Below are 22,397 nucleotides of genomic sequence, written 5' to 3' on the forward strand. Positions count from 1 at the left end.
ATTCCAACATGGTATCAGAGCCATTTGATCCCCCTTGAGCCCATTTCTGCCACATCATCATCTTCTTCTTCTCCATTTTCCTCTTTCTTCCCAAAATCTTTGAGAGCTTGGTTCTCCATCTACAAACGACCATTGCCCAAACCCTCTGAGCTGGAAACTCCTCTAGTATGGGCGAACTTCCACCTGCAAGCAATTGAAGAAAAAACGTCTGTGGTGGCTGCCATTCTCCAAATAGCGAATTTCTTCTGTTGCTCAATACTCCCTGCCTGCTCCGCCATTGCCTGAGCCCTCTTAGGAGTAGATGGGCGACCTCAAGACGAAGATTTTGAGCCATTTTTCAAGTCATTTGGTTCAGTAACGAGGGAGAAATCGTCAAAACTCAGTTTCAGCCTGTAGCAACTCTCCCGGGCAAAAGTGCGCAACATTTCGTCCAACCTCTATGCTGGACCTTCTCTGGTATATGAGCTTTCTTTTGCTTTAGAAAGCCCTCTTTTCCTTGCTTTGAAGAGTGAGCTACAAGCCCTCCAAGTTCAGCTTTTCATTTTTGACAGTTTTGGACAAGTTTTGAAGATGATGCTACATAAAATGCTACTCTAGCATTTCTGGTCTTTTGAAGTTTTCAATAACTTCTTTACAAGTGTTGCTTCAGTTTTGTTTTGACTTGCTAGACCTGGTTGTGTTTGAAAAGTGTTTATTTCATCCACTCCTATGAAGCATACAAAAAGTAGCATCATTGTTTGAAAACTAGTCACTACTATTTGCTACATCAAGTGCCTATACTTTGGAAGTATTTCAGTTCCTTTTTGCCTTGTAAGAGAGATAGACACTACCCAATACTTGGGTTAGAGCCTCTCATGGCTTGCTTATGCAAAATATGTGAAAAGCCAAAACATAAAGCAATGTCTTGTTATGCTACAAAGGATGAAAATGCCAACCTGACTTCCTTGTTGAAGATTGCCAAAACAATGGTTGCCAAAAAGGAAGCAACTACAGAGATCTACCCTCTCATGGCACTTTTATTTGACTCCAAGTACAAGAAAAAGATGAAGGTCAGATACCTAAGATATGCTTCTCTACACAACTATGGAGATGACAAGATAATTGCTCTCTTGAAGGATATGACTTTCAAATCCACTTGTTCTATCATAGTACCATCTTATAAGGCACTAGACACTGCCCATGTGGTAAGACCTTGCCTTGACATGGATATTTTGCCTCCACAAGATGAGGCATCTCATGAAGATTATGCATTTTAAACATCTCTATGTATGCTCCAGATCTCTCTTTTTATGTCAAGGTACTCAGCCTGGATAGTCCTCCAAAATGAATGAAAATAAACTATTGTGTTGTGTGTTTTGTAAACACCTCTGGTCACCTTATGATGTAGGCCATGTGTATGTTTTGTTCCATGGTACCTCTTGCAGACATTGTGTGCATGTACATGCAAGGGAGATAACCATTGGAAGGTCTGTTTGTATCCCTTTCTGTTTACCTTACACCCAAGGGAACCCTTGCTAGCATGAGAACCTAGCCATAGATTTATCCTTGACCACCATGAGATGGCATGAGAAACTATGAGACTAGATGTATCCTTGACATAGCCTGAGGCATTTCCTTGAGGGGGGGTTTGTTGGGATATCTCAAGGTGTATGCCTCAGGCACACCTTATGTTTCTATGTGTGAGTGCTAGAGGCACAGTTAGGTGCCCACAAGCACAGTTAGGTGGTGGAAAAGCCACATAGGATGATTGAATGAATCTAGGAGCAGATTGAGGAGATGATTGTGGATCTTTGAGGTCATCAGTGATGTCAGTGACCTTGTATGAGGTGCCTACTTAAGGACCTCTTTCTTCTTCATTCTATAAGCAAGTATTCTGAATTTGTGTCAACTCTACTCTTTCCTTTCAGTATTCCAACAATATATTGCCACAAATAATTACTTAATTATGTCAAGAGGTAAGAAACTTACATGCACCATACATCCAAATGATAACTCTTGCTCGCGATCGTTTATTGTCTCTCCATCACGTTCGGCTTTACGTAGAGCCAGTTGTAGCCAATCAAGTGACATGTGAGTAGGGAGAAGAGCCAGATCCCGTGGATATGGTTGTGATCACCTGTACATTGCTCTGAATCTCGTCCTTGCATTTATTCTTTCTGCTTTGGCCACTTCATATCTCTCAATCCACTTCTGCATCTCAAGGCTATTGAGGATACAAAACTTATTGAATTTCTCCATTTGCTCTTCGCTCATCTTTCTTTCAATCCCTTTTCCTAGGGGAACCTTGCCAATGATGCGATCATCATCCTTGTTGTGCCAAGCTTGCGGCATATCGGGATTCGTGGATGCAAGAAACTCTGTGATATATACTAATGACTCTTGCACAAGCCATCCCTCTGCCATGCTTGCTTCCGGTCTTGCTCTTTTTCTTACAAATCCCTTTAAAGTTTTCATAAACCGCTCGAGAAAAAACATCCATCGACTATGAACGGTACCTGCTATAGCCACCTCATCAACTATGTGCACAAGCAAGTGGACTTGAGTTGTCATAATGCTTGAGGGAAAGTGCTTCTCAAGCAAGCATACAGCTTCGATGGATTCCACCCTAGCCTTCTCGATGCTCGATATAGAGATCTCTTTTTGAGATATCCACCTATTTCACATGTCCATGCATATGTAAGATATTTGACATATCCACCTATTTCACATGTCCATGAAGAAAATACATAATGCGATTTGATAGTAAGAATACCTCACAATACCACAGATCTTGAATATAGCATTTCTAACATCTTCTTGTAAGCACCCTTTTATTGTAATTGGGAGGATGAACTATCAAAGCAACAATAAAGTCATGTCAACAATATAACATAATAATAATTACGCTAATGCATCACGATTATCAGTACACTAATTCTACTTAGAATACCTATAAGACCTTGTGCCAATCATGGGACTTGAGCCCACTAAGCTTATTGTCCTTTGAAAATGCTCCTTTCAAGCAACGCATGTACCCTGTCTCTATTTCCTCTAACTCTTATTCTCTATTTCCACATAAGCTCATGCTCATGCATGAGCATAAGCATGAGCTTATGCTCATGCTTATGCTTCTCTATTTCCTCTAACTCTTATTCTCTATTTCCGCATAAGCTCGTGCTTATGCATGAGCATGAGCTTATGCTCATGCTTATGCTTCTCTCTTTCCCCCTTCTCTTATTCTCTTATTCTCTCTAACTCTTATTCTCTATTTCCCTCTTCTTCCTCTTCTCCTCTCCCTTCTCTTTTCCCCCTTCTCTTTTCCCTCTAAAATCCTCTTCTTTTCCTCTTTCCTTTCCCTCTTCTTTCTCTTTGCCTATGCCTATGCCTATGCTTATGTTTGTTTTTTTGTTTTTTGTTTTCGTGTTTGTGTCTATGTTAGACATGGGATCACGTCGCTCATCCGATGAGTACAGAAAGCCTCGCAAGAGAAGAGCTCATGATCTTTATGCTCTAGAGGACTTTGATTCCTCTCAGGCGACTACCTCGAGGACTACCCCTGGTCTGACTCCTCTCGGACCTAGCATTATGACTACCCCTAGTCCAACTCCTCTTCCACGTAGCAGTGCGACTACCCCTCGGGGAACTCCTTTGCTAGTCGCGCATGGCTTTGTCGAGAGTCCCGACGAGTTTGTAGCACAGATGAGCGATGAGGAGGCAACAAGATTCTTCTCTCTGCTATCTCAGAGGACCTTAGCAATTCCCTCCCCTACACCGACGGGTGGACGTACTGCCCAGCCATCCCCTTGTGCCCCTTCGACCACGGGGTCATCACCTACGCATGCCTCTCATAAGGGAAGGAAGAGTAGGAAGGGTGGCTCATGTTGTGCTGACTCAGGAGATGTAGACGAGTCAGCACACTCACGCTCCTACAGGTCTCCACTTGGTCCGGAGACACAGTATCATCTAGGTCCCTTTCCCTCTCCTACTCCCACTGCTACTCCTCACTCCGGAAGCACTCACACAGCTTCCACTCCTTCTGACTCTGCTACCATTAGTCCTCCTTACTCATCAGGGGATCTCTCCTATCAAATCACAGATGCCGGAGAGATAATAGAAGGAGGTTGATGAGTCATCACTTCAAGAGCGGCATTGCTACCGATTGGCGGTATCAAGATGCCCAAAAGAAGCAGGCGGTCATCGATGAGTTAAAACAAAGATACCCTAACCCACCAAATGTAGAGTTTAATGAGGTTATATGCGAGAGCACATGGGTTTGGTCTTGAAGCATCGTAGATCAACCTTGCATACTTCCATCACAAAGGGGTTGGCTAAACCCAGCTGGGCAGACAAAGCTGATTGGAAGTACTTCAAGAAGCAAAATAGGGACCATCCTGAATTGTTCGAGGGTCAGAGGAGGGCTGCGAAGAGACGGCTGGACATCATAGGTACTTCGCACTTTGGTGCAGGTGGATGGTATGCGTTCGAGGCAACCGTGGTAAGTCTACTTCTTCTCATTTAATGTATTGTTCTATTTGTTTTACTACATATTACATGCACTTTAGCTAACTCTAACTCTCGTAAATTGGATCCACAGCAAGCTACGATGGGTCGTCTTCCTACAGATGCAAAGACGCGACGCGCATTTTGGATAGGAACAAAGCCGTGGTTCATTGAGCAAGAGGCAATGGGAGTGACAGTCGATTGGGTTGAGGTGGCTGCTTGCATGGTATAAGTTTACTCCTACTTGTAATCTCACTTTTTAATTTAAGTTCCAATCTAATTTTCGATTTATGTGGTTCACTCTTAGGGTCAAATCTCAAGCGTTCCATCATCGGAGGCGAGCGATCAACAGGGCCAAGGATCAGACGCACGTGACGAGGATGAGGGAGAAGACGTAGTTGACGAGGTCCAAGGAATAGGCCAACAAGACGAGGATGATTCGGATTCGGATGAGTAGTAGTGGTAGTAGCATTTTCTTCACCCTGTTTGTCATTTTGTATATCTGCTCGTTTGAGCAATTTTGTATCGCCCTTTCAAAAGGGTAATTTTATTACAAACAGTGTTGTATATGTCCGACATGTATATGCTTTTGTTGTTCATCATTTCACAAGAGCGATTTTGTATCACCCTTTTCGCAAGGGAAATTTTATTATAAAAAATCTTTGTTTTGTAATTACAAAAAAAAAAAAGGATTAGTGGGGCTAAACAGGGCCATAGCAAGCCCTGTTTAGCCCCACTAACCTTTTTTTTTTGTTCTGTTAATCATCGCTATATAGCGACGTTTACCAGTGTCGCTATATAGCGACGTTTGCATCGTCACTATTCCGACACTTTAAGCGACTCTTATAGCGACGTTTAAGCCCGTGAAAAAAAAAAATTTAATGTAAAAAGCGTCGGTATTTTCGTCAGAAAATGGCCTATGCCTTGTAGTGTATGAATGAAGAAATGGATGCTTTGAATAAGAATAATACTTGGGAATTATACGACCTTCCACCAGGAAAGAAGGCCATAGCAAACAAATGGGTATACAAAGTGAAGTACAATCCAGATGAAAGTATTCAGAGATACAAAGCTAGACTAGTTGCAAAAGGATTTGCACAACAATATGGTCAAGACTATGATGAGACTTATGCTCCAATCGCAAAGATGGATTCCATATGGCCCTTGATATCACTAGCGACACTCAGCAAATGGAATGTGTATCAGCTTGATGTCAAGAATGCATTTCTCAATGGTTATCTAGATGAGGAAGTCTACATGCAACAACCAGCAGGTTATGTTGAACCAGGAAAGGAGAATAAGGTTTGCCATCTCAAGAAAAGCCTCTATGGCTTAAAACAAGCACCTAGAAGTTGGTATAACAGAATTGACAAGTATTTTGCTGATCTGGGATACATGAAATCCAATGCAGATCATACTCTCTACTACAAAGTTCAAGGGGAAGACATTACTATTGCACTTTTCTACGTAGATGATCTGATTGTGACAAGAAGCAAGGATAGCTTCATCAAAAAATTGAAACAAGACTTATTCGACATGAAAGGTCTTGGACTTATGCACTATTGTCTTGGAATTGAGTTCTGGAGAGATTCAGATAGCACATTCATGAGTCCAGCTCAAGTATGTTGACAGTTTCCTGAAGAAGTTTCATATGGCAGATTGCAAGATTACAGCCACTCCCATGGAACAGAGTTTGAAACTTACTAAAGATTCAGAAACTTCCTACAATCAATGACAGATAGTACAGGCAACTCATCAGATCTCTTATATATCTGACAATCACACGGCTAGATATTTGTTATGCAGTAAGCTCACTAGCACATTTTATGGCAAATCCAAAACAGTCTCATTGGAATGCAGCCAAAAGAGTCTTGAGATACATCAGAGGTACAAGATAGTTTGGGATAGAATACAAAGGAAGTCATCCACGGTTGCATGGATATTGTGACAGTGACTATGCCGGAGATCATGAGACCAGGAGATCGACACAGGGATATGCATTTTTCCTTGGTCAAGTTGCTATATCATGGTTGTAAAACAAACAACCTTTCTTTGTCTTCGACGGAAGCAAAATATAGGGCACTCACTACAGGTGCATGTGAGGCTATATGGCTCATAAGACTATTGTCAGAAACAGATTACTTTGATGAGTCAAAGCCAACAACAATATACTGTGATAATCAATCGGCTCAAGCATTGGCCAAGAATCTAGTATATCACTCCAGGACAAAGCACATTGATGTCAGAGAGCACTTCATCAGAAAAAGAGTGTTACTTGGTGACATCACACTGTAGCATTGTGATAGCAAAGAAAATGTTGCAGACATCTTTACCAAACCACTCGGTAAAGAGCTATTCGAGAAACACCGACTAGCTCTTGGTTTGATGTAGAGGAAGGACATTCCCATTAAAGGCGTGTGATGGAATGTAATGCTCAGTCCTTCTTCGATTCCCCAGAATCATCATCTTGAGGGAAGGCCTACTTCGTGATGTTGATCTTCAGGGAAGGTGTTGAGAGTTCATGCTCAACATCATGTGATCATGTGTGCATAGCACCATCACGTGATCATATGTGCATAGCACTAACCTTATAGAGTGCTATAAAGGAAAGGGTTAGATCCCCTAACCCTAACCCTAAAAGGGATTGTATATATTCTATTTTTTCAACTAAATCTAGTGTACAGTTAGTCATTTGTGGTGTGCTCTCTAGCTGTGCCCTCTCTCCTCATCTCCACTCTTCTCCTCTCCCCTCTTCATATTTTGTTAGTCCACATGCATATTTGGTTAGTACGTGTGCCATTTTTCATGCGGTCACTAGTAGCCATTGTAAAAATGTATGCATTATACCTTCCACACGGCACATACCAAATCAGTTGGAGACCCAATCTTGTGTGGATGTATGTCAAGGGTAGCCTAAGAGCCGTGAAAAGTTTCATCCCCAATAGATAAGTCCACATGCATATTTGGTTAGTATGTGCGCCATTTTTCATGCATAGTCACTAGTAGGGATTGTAAAAATATACGCATTATACCTTCCACGTGGCACATACCAAATCAGTTAGAGACCAAATCTTGCATGGATGTATGTCTAGGGTAGCCTGAGAGCTGTGAAAAGTTTCATCTCCAATAGATAAGCCCACATGCATATTTGGTTAGTACGTGCACCATTTTTCATACGTAGTCACTAGTAGGGATTGTAAAAATGTATGCATTATACCTTCCACATGGCACATACCAAATCAGTTGGAGACCCAATCTTGCATGGTTGTAGGTCTAGGGTAGCTTAAGAGTTGTGCAAAGTTTCATCCCCAACAGATAAGTCCACATGCGTATTTGGTTAGTACGTGTGCCATTTTTCATTTGTAGTCACTAGTAGGGATTGTAAAAATGTACGCATTATACCTTCCATATGGCACATACCAAATCAGTTGGAGACCAAATCTTGCATGGATGTATGTGAAGGGTAGCCTAAGTGCCATGCAAAGTTTTATCCCCAACAGATAAGTCCACATGCGTATTTAGTTAGTACGTGCGCCATTTTTCATGCGTAGTCACTAGTAGGGATTGTAAAAATGTACGCATTATACCTTCCATGTGGCACATACCAAATCAGTTGGAGACCAAATCTTGCATGGATGTATGTCTAAGGTAGCCTAAGAGCCGTGCCATGTTTCATCCCCAACAGATAAGTCCACATGTGTATTTGGTTAGTACGTGCACCATTTTTCATGCGTAGTCACTAGTAGGGATTGTAAAAATGTACGCATTATACCTTCCATGTGGCACATACCAAATTAGTTGGAGACCAAATCTTGCATGGATGTACGTCTAGGGTAGCCTGAGAGCTGTACAAAGTTTTATCCCCAACAGATAAGTTCACATGCGTATTTGGTTAGTACGTGCACCATTTTTCATACGTAGTCACTAGTAGGGATTGTAAAAATGTACGCATTATACCTTCCACATGGCACATAACAAATCAGTTGGAGATGAAATCTTGCATGGATGTACGTCTAGGGTAGCCTAAGAGCTGTGCAAAGTTTCATCCCCAATAGATAAGTCCACATGCATACACTTGGTTATTATGTGCGCCATTTTTCATGCATAGTCACTAGTAGGGATTGTAAAAATGTATGCATTATACCTTCCATGTGGCACATACCAAATCAGTTGGAGACCAAAGCTTGCATGGATGTAGGTCTAGGGCAGCCTAAGAGCCGTGCAGAGTTTCATCCCCAACAGATAAGTCCACATGCATATTTGGTTAGTATGTGCACGAATTTTCTTAGTCACATTTTTAAAATGTTCTAAAGCACAAAACACAATTACAACATTACTACTAATAAACAATTTTTTGTTTTATAGAAACAACAAATCCCATTGAGAAGACAACAGACATCATGTATAAAATAGAATCTAATACAATGATGTGTATGAACATGTATAAACCCATCATAGTGAAATACAAAATATAAGTCCATGAAAATTACAATGGTATGGTCACACATTGAGCCTATACATATCGAATACAAAAATATGTAATCAACTAGTGATACCCAAAAAAAATCTATTTGATCAACTGATGATCCCAAAACTATATGTAATGTGCTACTCCTCAGGATCGGCTCTCATGCCAATAGTTGCAAGTATGCGCTCGTGATCCTCCACTGCAAGGTGCCATCGTGGAGTGGACGTCTCCTTGCAAGTGCAAACATGACTCAAAGTAATCTTGATTGCAACAACAAGATGAGAATACATTATGCCTCCTGATCTGCCATGTACTCCTGGAACTCAATATAGCGACCACGCCTCTGTATTCGCTGAAAATAGTGGCCACCTATGATCATGCTGTGAGCATTGAAGTGCATCCCATGCCCATCCATTGTATCCTCATTCAGCACACTCTTCACCATAGAGCATCGCAACAAGTAATAATCCACACCCTCCTCATTGCCCTCTGAAGCAATGACCGCAAAGATATCACCAATACACAAAATATCTATAAGCTCGTCATAATCTATAGAGAAACTGAATCCCACATCCTTGATCATCATGTACCTCCTCCCAAGGATGGAAGGGAGAAAGCACTCGCCGTGCCCATGGATCGGCCCATGGTATCATGGAGCACCCTCCCCAATCATCATCAATGCATTTGGAGCAAAAACATGCAAACCGTCGAGAAAAGATCGCAGGGTGAGACTCACCTATGCTCTTGATGGAATGGAAATCAAGAGTGCCGGACACTGAACAACAATCACAAGGCTTAGACCGATCAAGAATCCCAATGTCCATGCACCAAAAATACCTACTCACCACCCTATCATCACGCGATTGAAACGAGAAGATAGCACTAGTGGATAAGTGCTAGCTGCACCACTGCACCACATCATGTGCATCCTTGAAGTGATTGGCACTGTGATGCAACTGGTATCGATGTAAAGCATGCTTCATGCAAGCACTTGCACCATCGTGCTCTCCCTTACCGTGCCCTATCTCGAAGTAGCTCCATGTGATCGGAATGCCTGTCTCATGGTGCCATATGCAGAACCAATAAAACTATCTAGCAGATTTGAACCGACCACCACAGCCATCTGACTAGATCCAGCACCGCTGCCATGTGACACCATGATCCCTCAAGAAACTATCATGCAAATTGAAGCAATGCTGCACAAAATGGGCATCATGCGATCGATCATCACTAATGTAGAAGTGATACTCTCGCACAATGACACGTGAGTCCATGGTGCTATCAATGCCATCCACATGAGCCTGTGCATGACGATAGCTAATGTGCACAAATATAGCAACCTGCAATATGGCATTGAAAAAAAATATGACTATAATTGAAATAATTCAATGTAATGAGGCCATAAAAAAACCAATAACTCAATCACACATCACCTGTTCGGAGAAATAATACTCCGATTGGATCTCATGCTGTGGTGCAAAGGTATAATTCTCCGCAAAGTCCACCACTAAGACAACCACCCCTATAGGAAATGTCCTCAAACATGCATGGAACTGACGATCCTCCCACTTTGCAGTGTGCGAGTGGCGTATGTAGCGGTACAGCTTCCCTCGAAAACTGTCAATGAATACAACACGTGGTGTCTCCTTTCCCATAAGCTGCAACCTCCTCGACTGTGCACCACCATCTAATGTCAGGGTACTGTACTCATACTGCTACCAACGAACCATGTGCACGTCACAAGTATCTAGTGCAACTCGTGGCACTCTAGCAAAGCCACCACACAAAGTACACCTACCTTCCACACAATCAAGGGAATGGAATAAAGCATTGCCATCTCATGTACACAATATGGAATGAATGAAGTCGCGAGGGCTAGTAGGAACCACTCCCCTATGACCATCAAGGAAACTGAATACGTCATACATTAATCCAAAATCCACATGGTAGCGACAACAACATGTGTCATGCTCCTGAGAGCATCGCACAAACCATGGCCTGCATCGCTCAAATGACCTCTGCCCAACCCTGAACTCTGGGTGTGCCTCTACAAACTGAGTGTACAACTCAGTCTGGGTACACTCCAAAAAACATGCACCATGCTCAATGTACACACCACGTGACACCCTCTTCCGCAATGTCTTCTTGAACACCAGGGATGCTCTACAATGCTCCTCCCAAAACTGTTGTATAAAGGACCTAGTGGAATCATCCAACAATCGACCGCTGTGAGGTGCACGACCACTCAAAGCCCAAAGAGCATCAGTCTCACTATCCTCTAGACTCTGCCTCCTAATCATGCCTGCTCGCAATGTGCGCGGTGCAATCTGAAGAAGACGTGAAGTAGTACGCACATGGCCTATATGAGGTCTACTAATGGCAGCCACAATAGCACGATGTGCTACCAAGGCATCACTGGAGTTCCTATGCTTAATAGAAGCATAGGAAGGTCGAACACTGCTAAGGACCTCACTACATACAACCTTATCTCTATGTGCACCAAGACCAGCAAGCCTCCTACACTCTACCAAGTTAGAGTGATCAATCAGGGATGTGACAAGAGAAGACTGTGAAGCTGGCATGAGGTCACTAAAAAAAGACTGCACAATCTTGCTATTACGACGACAGATAGTGGACTTCGGCAAGTCACGTCGTGAAGCAACACTGCTGCTACAAGGTGGGGCAAGGGGATCAATGGGAGATCGTAGGGTGGAGGGGGGAAGGGAGCCGCCAAGGGGAAGGGGGGGAGGGGGACGGGGGAGGGTGGAGGGGGAAGAGGTAGAGGTGGAGGGCAAAATGTAGGTGGCTAGGGGAAGGGCGGAGGAGGTAGGGGAGCGGATAAGGATGTGGAGGGGGGGACAATGGAGGTGGGGGTGGGGGTGGAGGTGGAGGTGGGATGTAGAGGTCGAGGTGGATCGGTGGTGGCACTACGAGCTCTAGCTCTAGAGGCTCTCTTGCGCTCATGATCCTTCCACTTGCGCTCCTCATCAATGAGATTTGGGGGGGGGTTCCTACATCTTTCACGTCTACTAGCTCTACAGCTTTGAGAACCCATTCTCAATGAAAGTAGGATGGAAGGTGTGACAAAGTGATGGGGAGGCAAGAATGGCTAAGAATGGGTGAAATGTGTGAAGATAGTGGGAGAGAGGGAAGGATTCTCACTTGCAGCTTTCTCACATACACAATGGGGGAATACACACATAGGTGGAGGCTGAAAACAGTTTTCCTCTTCTTAGTTGTGAAAGCCAAAAGAACTCTAGTACAAAGAAATAGAAGAACCCTATATGTGGGTCTCAAACCAAACTCAACTAACTAAGGTGGCATACTAACTGAGCCACAAACTAGAATAGATAACGATAGCTGTCATCCAGCTATTATTCATGGGTGGTGTACTAACCGCATCTGCAGCTAACAAGTCGGTGACATAAATGCACAATGGTCACCCTGGCATATCACGAGTGGGAGCTCGATATCTCAACACTCCCCCTCGAGCTCAATCCCAATTCTTGCACACCAAGCAAGTCTCTGAACTTACACAGCTTCTCTGTGCCCAATGCCTTCATGAATATGTCAGCTACCTGATCCTCTGTGCTGACATAAACTAGATCAATAAGACCTAGTAAAACCTTCTCCCGCACATAGTGATAATGCACCTCAATGTGCTTTGTTCTAGCATGATAGACTGGGTTATTTGCCAAGTGTATACTGCTCATGTTGTCACAGTAAATGACAACTAGCCCATCTGTAGACTGATGCATATCATAAAGTAGCTTATGCAAACAAGCTACCTCACATGCAGCCATTGCTGCACCCCTGTACTCAGCCTCTGTGCTCGACAAGGCAACTGTAGGCTGTTTCTTACTGCTCCAGGTGACTGTAGCACTCCCAAAAGAGAACACATATCCACTGGTAGATCGTCTATCAGAAATACTACCAGCCCAATCAGCATCAGTGTATCCATGCAATTGTATCTGCACCCCAGCCTCATAAAATAGTCCATACTGCAATGTGGACTTCACATACCTGAGTATGCGTCTAGCCGCATCCAAATGCGGTTTCCTTGGAGCCTGCATAAACTGACTTACCAATCCAACAACATAGCTTAAATCTGGCCTGGTAATAGTCATATAAATCAAACTTCCTACTATGCGTCTGTACATAGTAGGGTCTTCCAGAAGCTCACCTGCATCTGTGCTCAGCTTCACATTCTGCTCCAAAGGAACTGAAATAGGCTTACAGCCTGTCATCCCATATTTGGACAGCATGTCCAATCCATACTGCCTCTGCAAGAGCTGTATCCCACTTGGTGATCTAATCACCTCAATGCCCAAGAAATAACGCAGCTCTCCCAAATCCTTCATCTCAAACTTCTCCTTCAATAGCATTTTCACATGAAGGATATCTTCATCATTATCACCTGTGATGATCAAATCATCAACATAAATGACAAGCAGCATAATCCCTTTCTCTGTTTTTGTCACATAGAGTGAGAAATCTGCCTTAGAAATCTGAAAGCCAATAGTGACAAGATACAGTCCTATCTTGTCAGACCATGCTCTAGGTGCTTGCTTCAAGCCATACAAGGCTTTCTTCAACCTGCAAACAAACTCAGGATGAATAGCATGAACATAACCTGCTGGCTACTCCATAAAGACCTCTTCTTGCAAATCACCATGCAAGAAGGCATTCTTTATATCCATCTGATGGAAAGACCATCCTTTCCATCTGACCTTAGGCATTTTAGTTGCTGGCCTATTTCTTTTTCAACCATAGCTTTAAAAGCTTTGAAGTGCCCAAACACTTCACTTTTCTTTTTCATAAAATACACCCAAACTTTTCTGCTGAAGTCATTAATAAAAGTGATAAAATAGTGACAGCCTCCAATAGATGCAGCTTTAGTAGTCCACACATCAGAGTGGATTAATTCCAATGGCTTTTTACTCTCTTGAATATGCCTAGGAAATGGTTTCTTTGCCTGTTTTCCAAATTGATAGGCTTCACAAACCTTATGCATTTTTGCAACCTTGAATTTATGCAATCCTGCAACAATATTTTGGGCTTGCATTGATTTAAGTCACTGTATATTAACATGACCAATGTGTTTATGCCAGATAATCAATATCTGCAACTACACCGGTCCCATGTGCAAACATTGGTGCACTCAATTCAGGCATGTCCACATCCAACGTAAACATCCTACCCTTCTTCTTTCCTTTTGCTATCAAGCGACCGTTATTTTTCATATCCTCAACAAAGCATCCATGAGGATTAAATCTGACCTGCACGCCCTGCTCAACCATTTGACCAACAGAAACTAGGTTCTTGGTGATGTTCGGGACATGAAATACATCAGATAGGTATTTCTTTTTCCCATCCTACATAGACAAAGGAATTTTACCAATCTGCACAATAGGATGTGCAGTATCATCACCAGTCTCCACAAATCCTGGTTTTTCCATTTTCCTTGCATCCTGCATCCACTCTGCATGATGTGGTTTGATGCACCTGAGTCAACATACCACACATCATTTCATTCTTCTACACTTGTCACAGAATTGGTCATGTGCTGCACCATAAATAGATGCTCATTTTTGTCATCACCCTGTCTATTGGAAGATGCATAATTGCCTTGCTGCAATTTTCCATTCATAATGTCATTCTGCTTTTTGTAGCAGTCCTTAGCCATATGACCCATTTTACCACAGTAATAGCATTCAACATTGTTGTTTGCATTTTGGCCTCTCTGCTATCCACCACGGCCTCTTTGGCTCCCCCTGCCTCTAGAGTTACCACGTCCTCCTCCATAGGATTGGTTTTCTTGAGTTTGCCGCATATTTTGATTTCTACCACGGCCTGCAGATCGGCCTCCTCTACCTCTGCCTCTACCTCTTCTAGCATTTAAGTAGAAGACAGTTTCTTTTGAAGTTCCTCCTGAAGAAGATGCACCCCCATTTCTCTGCTCTTCAGAAGTTAGAAGAGCAAACAACTCTTCAAAATCAGGAAATTTTTCACGGACGGCAATGGATGTCTGGAACTATGCATAATCCTTTCCTAGACCATTCAAGGTCCCAGAAACTAGATCATCATCTTCCACTGGCGACCCAATGGAAGCAAGTGCATCTGCAATTTTCTTCACCTTCATGTGGTAGTCATTGATGCTGAAATTCTCTCTCTGCACATTGTGCAACTCCTGTTTGAGCTGCATTTTCCTGGCTTGCGTATTTGTGCTGTACATTTTTGCCAAAGTATCCCATGCCTCCTTTGGCGTACTTGCATCCTGAATATGCACAATCATAGAATCCGAAATACTGATAGACAGCCAGTACATAACTTTTTTGGCTCTCTCATGCCATCATTTAAATGCCTGCATTTCCTGTTGATTGGGAACATTAGGAAGAACTGGTTCTTCTTCATTTCCTGTAATGAACTCCCAATAGCCTTTTCCCATAAGGAAATTCGTCATTCTAAACTTCCATGCTTGGAAGTTGTTCTTGTCAAGCTTTTTTGTGACAATCTGTGAAAGAGAATCAGACGCCATTACAGAACACTGCAAAATATTCTGTCACTGTGAAAAACACAGCTTTTGCCTCACAAGGGCAGATCTGCAAAACTAACGAAAGTGGTATTTGACCACATAGTCACTTCCTAGTGACGATTTTGCATCAACAGGCAACAAGCATGATTTTGCAACTCCCAATATCTCTGCACACAGGCATACGATGCAATTTCTGCGGCAACTTTTCACCGATCAGCAGAGCAGTGGTCGCACAGCAAAAACAGGGCCTTTTTCTGAGTGCCTGCGAAGAACTTCCGCCTTCAAAATGGGCCTCGAAATGGCCTCGAATCAGAAAAATAGAATCACCAGAGGCTTCACCCTCACCCGTAGCATATACTGCGTTCTCGCCACACCGCGAAGGGCATCTCAATCTGAGACAGTGCACTCTTGCACTTCTGGCTGTGCTACCTGCAGAGATTTGCTCCCAAACTCGAAATAGGAAAGCAACACTAGTCCTCTTACCAGGACACCGCGAACTTGGTTTGCTTTCTTGAGCTCCTTACCATGAACAAGGCTCTGATACCATGTGAAGATAGTGGGAGAGAGCGAAGGAGTCTCACTTGCGGCTTTCTCACATACACAATGGGGGAATACACACACAGGTGGAGGCTGAAAATAGTTTTCCTCTTCTTAGTTGTGAAAGCCAAAAGAACTCTAGTACAAAGAAATAGAAGAAACCTATATGTGGGTCTCAAACCAAACTCAACTAACTAAGGCGGCACACTAACTGAGCCACAAACTAGAATAGATAAGGATAGCTGTCATCCAGCTATTATTCGTGGGCGGTGTATTAACCGCATCTGCAGCTAACAAGTCGGTGACATAAATGCACAACGGTCACCCTGGCATATCACGAGTGGAGCTCGATATCTCAACAAAATGAACCAAAACGTGGTGTCTTATAGAGAGCCTCAACTCATCCACTAGATTGCTCTTACTCATCCACTAGATTGCTCTTGATTATTATTGGTGGAAAAGGTGCTAAGATTGAAAATAATTGGCTACTAAATTACGTTGGATTTTGTTTTGAAACTAATTTTTGTGGTCTACTCCAAATACCTCGATTGTGGTCATAAATCATGACAATTTGATTTGTCATTTGATTATTTTTCCATTTCCAAATACCTCGATCGTGGTCATAAACCTCGATCGAGGTATTCTATGCCTCGGTCATAAACCTCGATCAAGGTATTCTATGCCTCATGCACACCGTGGTCATAAACCTCGATCGAGGTATTCTATGGGCCCTCACGCACATCGCGGTCATAAACCTCGATCGAGGTATTCTATGCCTCACACACATCGTGGTCATAAACCTCGATCGTAGTATTCTATGCCTCATGCACATCGTGGTCATAAACCTCGATCGTGGTATTCTATGCCTCATGCACTCAAATCACATGCATGTATAACTTACCATGCATGTTGATGATGTGGCTCGTCATCATCATGATGTGTATACATGTGGCTGATGTGGCACCATGCATGGTGATGATGTGGCAATATGGTGTGGAATAGATGAGTCTCTTTAACATAATAAATGGCAACTTTTATAGCATTCATTTGCCGTTTCTTTCAGATTTGATCTACAATGTAGTGCCATTTCATACATTAAGCATGGCAATGTTATATAGCACTTTTGGTTGCAATTTAAACATAAAAATAGCAAAAATATATGGCACTTTTGGTTGCCATTTCCAAAAATGGACCACGTGGAAATGGTGGCAAAAAAGTGCCATTTAAGGCTTCTCATCCCTTTTTCCATTTACCCTCCACTCACCCATAGTCACTAGATGAGTCATGTCAAAAGGCTATTTTGGCTATGCTTATGCTATTAGATTGGCTAAGTAAGATTTAAGACTCAACTTATTACAAGTGGAACTAAACACACACACACACACGTGCGCGCACACACACACACATTTTTCTTAATAAAATTTCACTCACACACACACACACACACATACAGTAAATTAGCATAATGATTTTTTCATTTTCACACACACACACACACACACACACACACACACACACACACACACACACACACACACACACACACACACACACACATACACACACACACACATTTTAGTCACTTTTACACTTATTTATATGCGCACACACACACACACATACAAATTTAAATTTTTCTTTAAATGAGCACTCTTTTAAGTGTGGGTGCTCGTAAGTTTCTTTAATTTGTCACTTGTTTGTAATTTTTCTTTAATAAGGCACTGTTTTAAGTGTGGTTACATATATTCCTTTAATTTGTCACTTTTTTCAATATTTAATTAATTACTTATCTTACATTAATTAAATTAGTTGCTTTAGTTATTTAATTTTTTCATTTTATTATGTTGATTAAAAAACCTTTTAACCTAGCCTAAAGCCCCAACCTCCCTTTTCCCTCTCGCTTTCTTCCTTCCGGCCTTCTAAAAATGACCCCGATACTCTAACCATCCTCTTTGGCTTATGTCTCCATATGCTCCAGTAGCCACGATTACTGTAACCCCCACCTTATCCCCACCTAAGAATTTATAATTCCTTACCTTTTGGCATTGGCGCCCTTGGCCATTATACACCGCCACCCTCCCAACCTTTATTTGGTGGAATGTCCACCGTGATTGTCACCTCAATAGCTACCTTCTTGCTTCATCTTGTTACTATGCCTCTTCCCTATCTAGCTCTCATTGCGACCCCTTCTGGTCGAACACCTAAAGCTTAATCTAAACTAACTAAACCCGGCCTCTAAACCTTATTGTATTTGTTTTAACATCCCTATACACAAAAAAAACCCCTAAACCGTCCCGTACTATATCCTATCTCCTCTAAACTATTAGCGATCGTCACTTACAACCACCATTCTACCTCCCTTAAATCACCGCCCTAACGGTTTGGTCTTTGCTGGACCTCCCCTTCTATTTATGTATGCTCTATTATGATCCGACTGCCTCATCTCCCTCTCCATGCCTCCTTCCGGTTAGCTTCGCCTCACTTACCTTTGCACATTTGCTTTGCGCTGTGGCGACCTCTCACGGCTCCTCTTTCTAGACTGCTAGCTTAGTACATAGCTAGCATTCCTTCCCCTTTCCTTCTTAGTTATTCTCATTGATTCCTTGCTCTTCAGTCTCGCCCGACTTCTTGGCTATCACTTGCTCTCAAGGATTGCCTCCTGCCTTCGCCTCTTACTATTGCCGCTCTAAACTCTCACTACTTGGCAATACTTCTCGACTCCCCTCTTCTCTAGCGCTTGGTGTGCCAGCCCTGACTTCGCGTTGCCACAACTCTACGGTGCGTGACTTCTTGGAGCCTCTTTATTCTCTGCCTTTTTTCTCTTTACAAGTCTTTTTCTAACTGTGTTGCATGAGCTATCGCTTCACATGTGGCCTTTGCGACTGGCCATTGCCTATTGTGCCCACCTTGTGGCCTCACACCTGTACCTACGACCACTTTTACGTACCTGAGCTCAAGGCATTGTCCTGATCTCTGGCATTGACTCCCCGCTTCTACTACGTTCACGTCTCTACCAAGCTCCCTGCATGGCTGCTTAGTGTCCGCAAAACGGCCCTAGTTTCGTTTGTTTCTTCTTACTTATCTTTTGCAAGTTAAGATCTCTCCGTATCTTACACTCCTTCTAGTTTGTTTAGTTGGCTTCTTCCGTTTGATTAGTTGGCTTTTTCCTACTTTATACTTATAAATATATGTTGTTTATTCCTTATCCGTCCATTGGTTGCCTTTTTCTAGACTAACTTATACGTTCTACTCTTTTGTCTATTTGTCTACGTTTATATATAGTTATATATATATTTACTTATACAATTTTGCTTATTAAGTGTAGGAGATTACTTATTTTGTATTTATGGCTACACACACACATTAAAACTTTGTGTTTTAAACCATAGCAACCCTTTTCAGTACGGTCTCTAATCCCCCTTTTTTTATTACTCTTTATTTAATCACGCTTCAGTTTTCTTCTATTTGTTTAATCTATTTGTCTATTATTCATTGGCTTTTGTAATTACACTACTTTATTTCAATTCTATTGCCTTCGTTAAGGGGTTTGGTTTTTTTAGTCTCATAGTCTACTTTTTTCTTTATCTCCTTTTCTATTGGTAGCATGGACTTTTTTGAGTCTTGGTGATTTATCTTAGACGTGTTCCTTCCCCTTTTTTTCTTGGTACTCTTATATGGCTACATCCCCATTTTTTATACTAACTTTTTCCTTTAGACGCTTCTAATTTTTGTGCCAACTTCCCCCCTTTTTTTCACACAATTAATAATATATTTTCTTTCCAATTTCCCCCCCCTTTTTTTTCACACAATTAAGTCTCCTTTTATGCTATCCTTAATGCCAAATTTATTTACTAATTTTTATTGCTTACTTTACTATGGATATGGAATACTCCTCGTGTGACATATGATGATACTTTTGCATTATGCTCTTATGGTATTTGGAAAAAATTTACTTGTGAATCTAGATGGTTGCCTACGTTCCTTGGTAATGCAATAACATGCCAGGGGATACAAGCATTACCTGTCTACCCATTTGAAATGATGATATTATAATACCTCATTTTTCTTGGATGGTGGCAGATAAGTGAACCCTAACCTCGGAGCCTGGACTACCAGATGGATTCTACACTTTTGTAAATCTACCTTGTTTGGCTGTAATACCTTCGAAATAAAATTATATCTCATTTCTTTTAAATGTTTAAATCTTTATATTTGAATTATTTTTAAATTTTAATTGTTTAGTTTAAGGCTAATCTATGACTGAATTGATTGTATGGTTCAATTATTGACGGGATAATGAATTCTAAACACACACACACACACACACACACACACACACACACACACACACACACACACACACACACACATACACACGTACACATGTGATTGTGTGTGTGAAGAGGAAATATGCAACAGGGTTGATGCAACATGGTTTAAGCTAATAGACCAACATTTGCAAGATAAATGTAGTATATATATATGTGAAGAGGAAATTTGCAACATCAGAGGTATATTGGATGGTTGATGCAATAAGGTTTAAGCCAACACACCAATATTTGCAAGATAAATGTATAAGTAATAAATGCACATCCTAATTTAGGTAAAACTTTTCTTTTGTCCAGTTTTTGGCGTATAGCTCAATGATTAGAGATTTCATAGGAGTCTTCGTACGTCACTCACGGAATGCTTGAGGTAGTATCATCCTTTCAAATTAATAAGTACTGGGACTCTTGTCCAACATGTTAGTACTTATGCAACCATCATTTAGAGGGTTTCATGTCAATGTCCATTCTTGCTTGGCACCATGGTTGAAAGGGATTATGAATGTAGATCTTTCAAGCCATGAAACAAATGCCGAAAGTTGAGGTGATATATTAAAATGCAATTGTTGATAAAGATCTAGATGGGCATGGGAGCTAGTTGAGGCTTGAAAACCACAAGTGTGATGCCTTGAAGCAACAAGAGAACAAACGGTAGGCCCAAAATAACATGAGAGAAGGTAGGGTGTCCAAATAAGAGCCTAGAGAAGAATTGATGGATGAGTTTGTCAAATCAAACAAGCAAAAGGTCACCATCAAACTTAATTAAAAGTGTAAAGGTAGTCAAGAGGAGATATGATTGCATGGAACATTTAAGTTCCCCTTCCACGTGAATAGTATTCAGACCTACAATTCCTTTGAGTTAGGGCAATTCCTACCACTTGAATAGTGTATAGATCTACAATTCCTTTAAGTTAGAAATGTGCAAATTCGTATCACTTGAATAGTGTACAAGATCTACAATTTTTCCTTTGAGTTTGTGATCTTCTAGGTAGTATTTAGAAGTGGCTTAGCACCCACCATGCTTGAAACTCCTCATAACACCAACTCCCTAATGTTTGCACCCATCATGCTTGAAACTCCTCAGGAAACCTCCAACTCCCTAGTGATCCATGAGCCCTTCTTCCTTCACTTGCTCCAAAGGGATGCCGAGCATGGCCCCTCCTCTCGTGGCTCTTCCTTCTACCACAATCCTGGCATCGTCCCCTTCCTTTGGGAGACCTCACCTGGGTTGCCCAAACCTTCCCTCTCTCCCCACGACTCTACTCTTTTGCCTCCCCTTTCCCCTCCACCCATCTTGCAATCTCCCCATCGAGTACTCACCCCCCGCTCCTTGGCTCAACCCTCCTCCTCTCCAGCTCGCCGCTCTTTCTCTTCTAAAGTGAAGAAAATTCTTAGTGGGCGATTTTCAGGCTCTTCCTCTCGTAGCATTCTCAGTGCTTCATCTGTTTGCGCGCTTGAGGTGGATCCAAACACGGAATTCAGTGGTAGGCTCTTGACGACGTCGTCTCCTAATGAGAAAGTGGATCAAGAAGCCTTTGGCGTTGCACAATGGCCGCAAAATTTCGATGGCAACGTTGAACCAGATCCTCCACCCACCATAGGCTGTTCAGACAGCCGCCGTTTCTCACCACCATCTACGCCTCCTCTTCCGTCCTCCGCTTCGGCGTCCGCCCACCGATTTTCGTGCTCACTTTGGTCCAGTCGGATCATAAACCGAGATCTCGATATCCGCTACCCTGTCGATGCTGAGCTTTCGAGGGAGGTTCACGTCAGCAGCGCATCTAACTTCCCGTCACAGCTCAAAGTGGTGACCCCAACCTACAAGAAATCGCACAACGACAACGAAAAGAGACCAGTTTCATGCCTGGTAATGTAGGCAACATCAAATTGTCTTAATGATTTCCGTCGTTGCCAGCGGAGCTCTTGATTTTGAGATATACGCCCTGACTGATGATGTTTGGCAGCCAAAAATGCGCTTGTTTTCGGGATAGTAGCAAGCATATATGCTATAGTGGCATGATGCATGGCGCTGACTATGCAAGACACATTGGAA

The 22,397-nt window shown here is 42.2% G+C and overlaps 1 protein-coding gene across 1 annotated transcript; it reads left to right on the forward strand.

Annotated features, from left to right (window-relative positions):
- Positions 1-21,305: 21,305 nt before the first annotated feature.
- Positions 21,306-22,362, forward strand: LOC147880038 (uncharacterized). The gene is made up of 2 exons (XM_087372156.1): positions 21,306-22,211; positions 22,309-22,362. The coding sequence occupies exons 1-2, from the start codon at positions 21,363-21,365 to the stop codon at positions 22,333-22,335; spliced, it is 876 nt and encodes a 291-aa protein (XP_087228282.1). The 5' UTR covers positions 21,306-21,362; the 3' UTR covers positions 22,336-22,362.
- The last annotated feature ends 35 nt before the right edge of the window (positions 22,363-22,397 follow it).

This window comes from Dipteris shenzhenensis, chromosome 33 (assembly GCF_047967505.1).
Source record: "Dipteris shenzhenensis isolate YYH24624 ecotype China chromosome 33, Dip_SZ_1.0, whole genome shotgun sequence".
NCBI lineage: Eukaryota > Viridiplantae > Streptophyta > Polypodiopsida > Gleicheniales > Dipteridaceae > Dipteris > Dipteris shenzhenensis.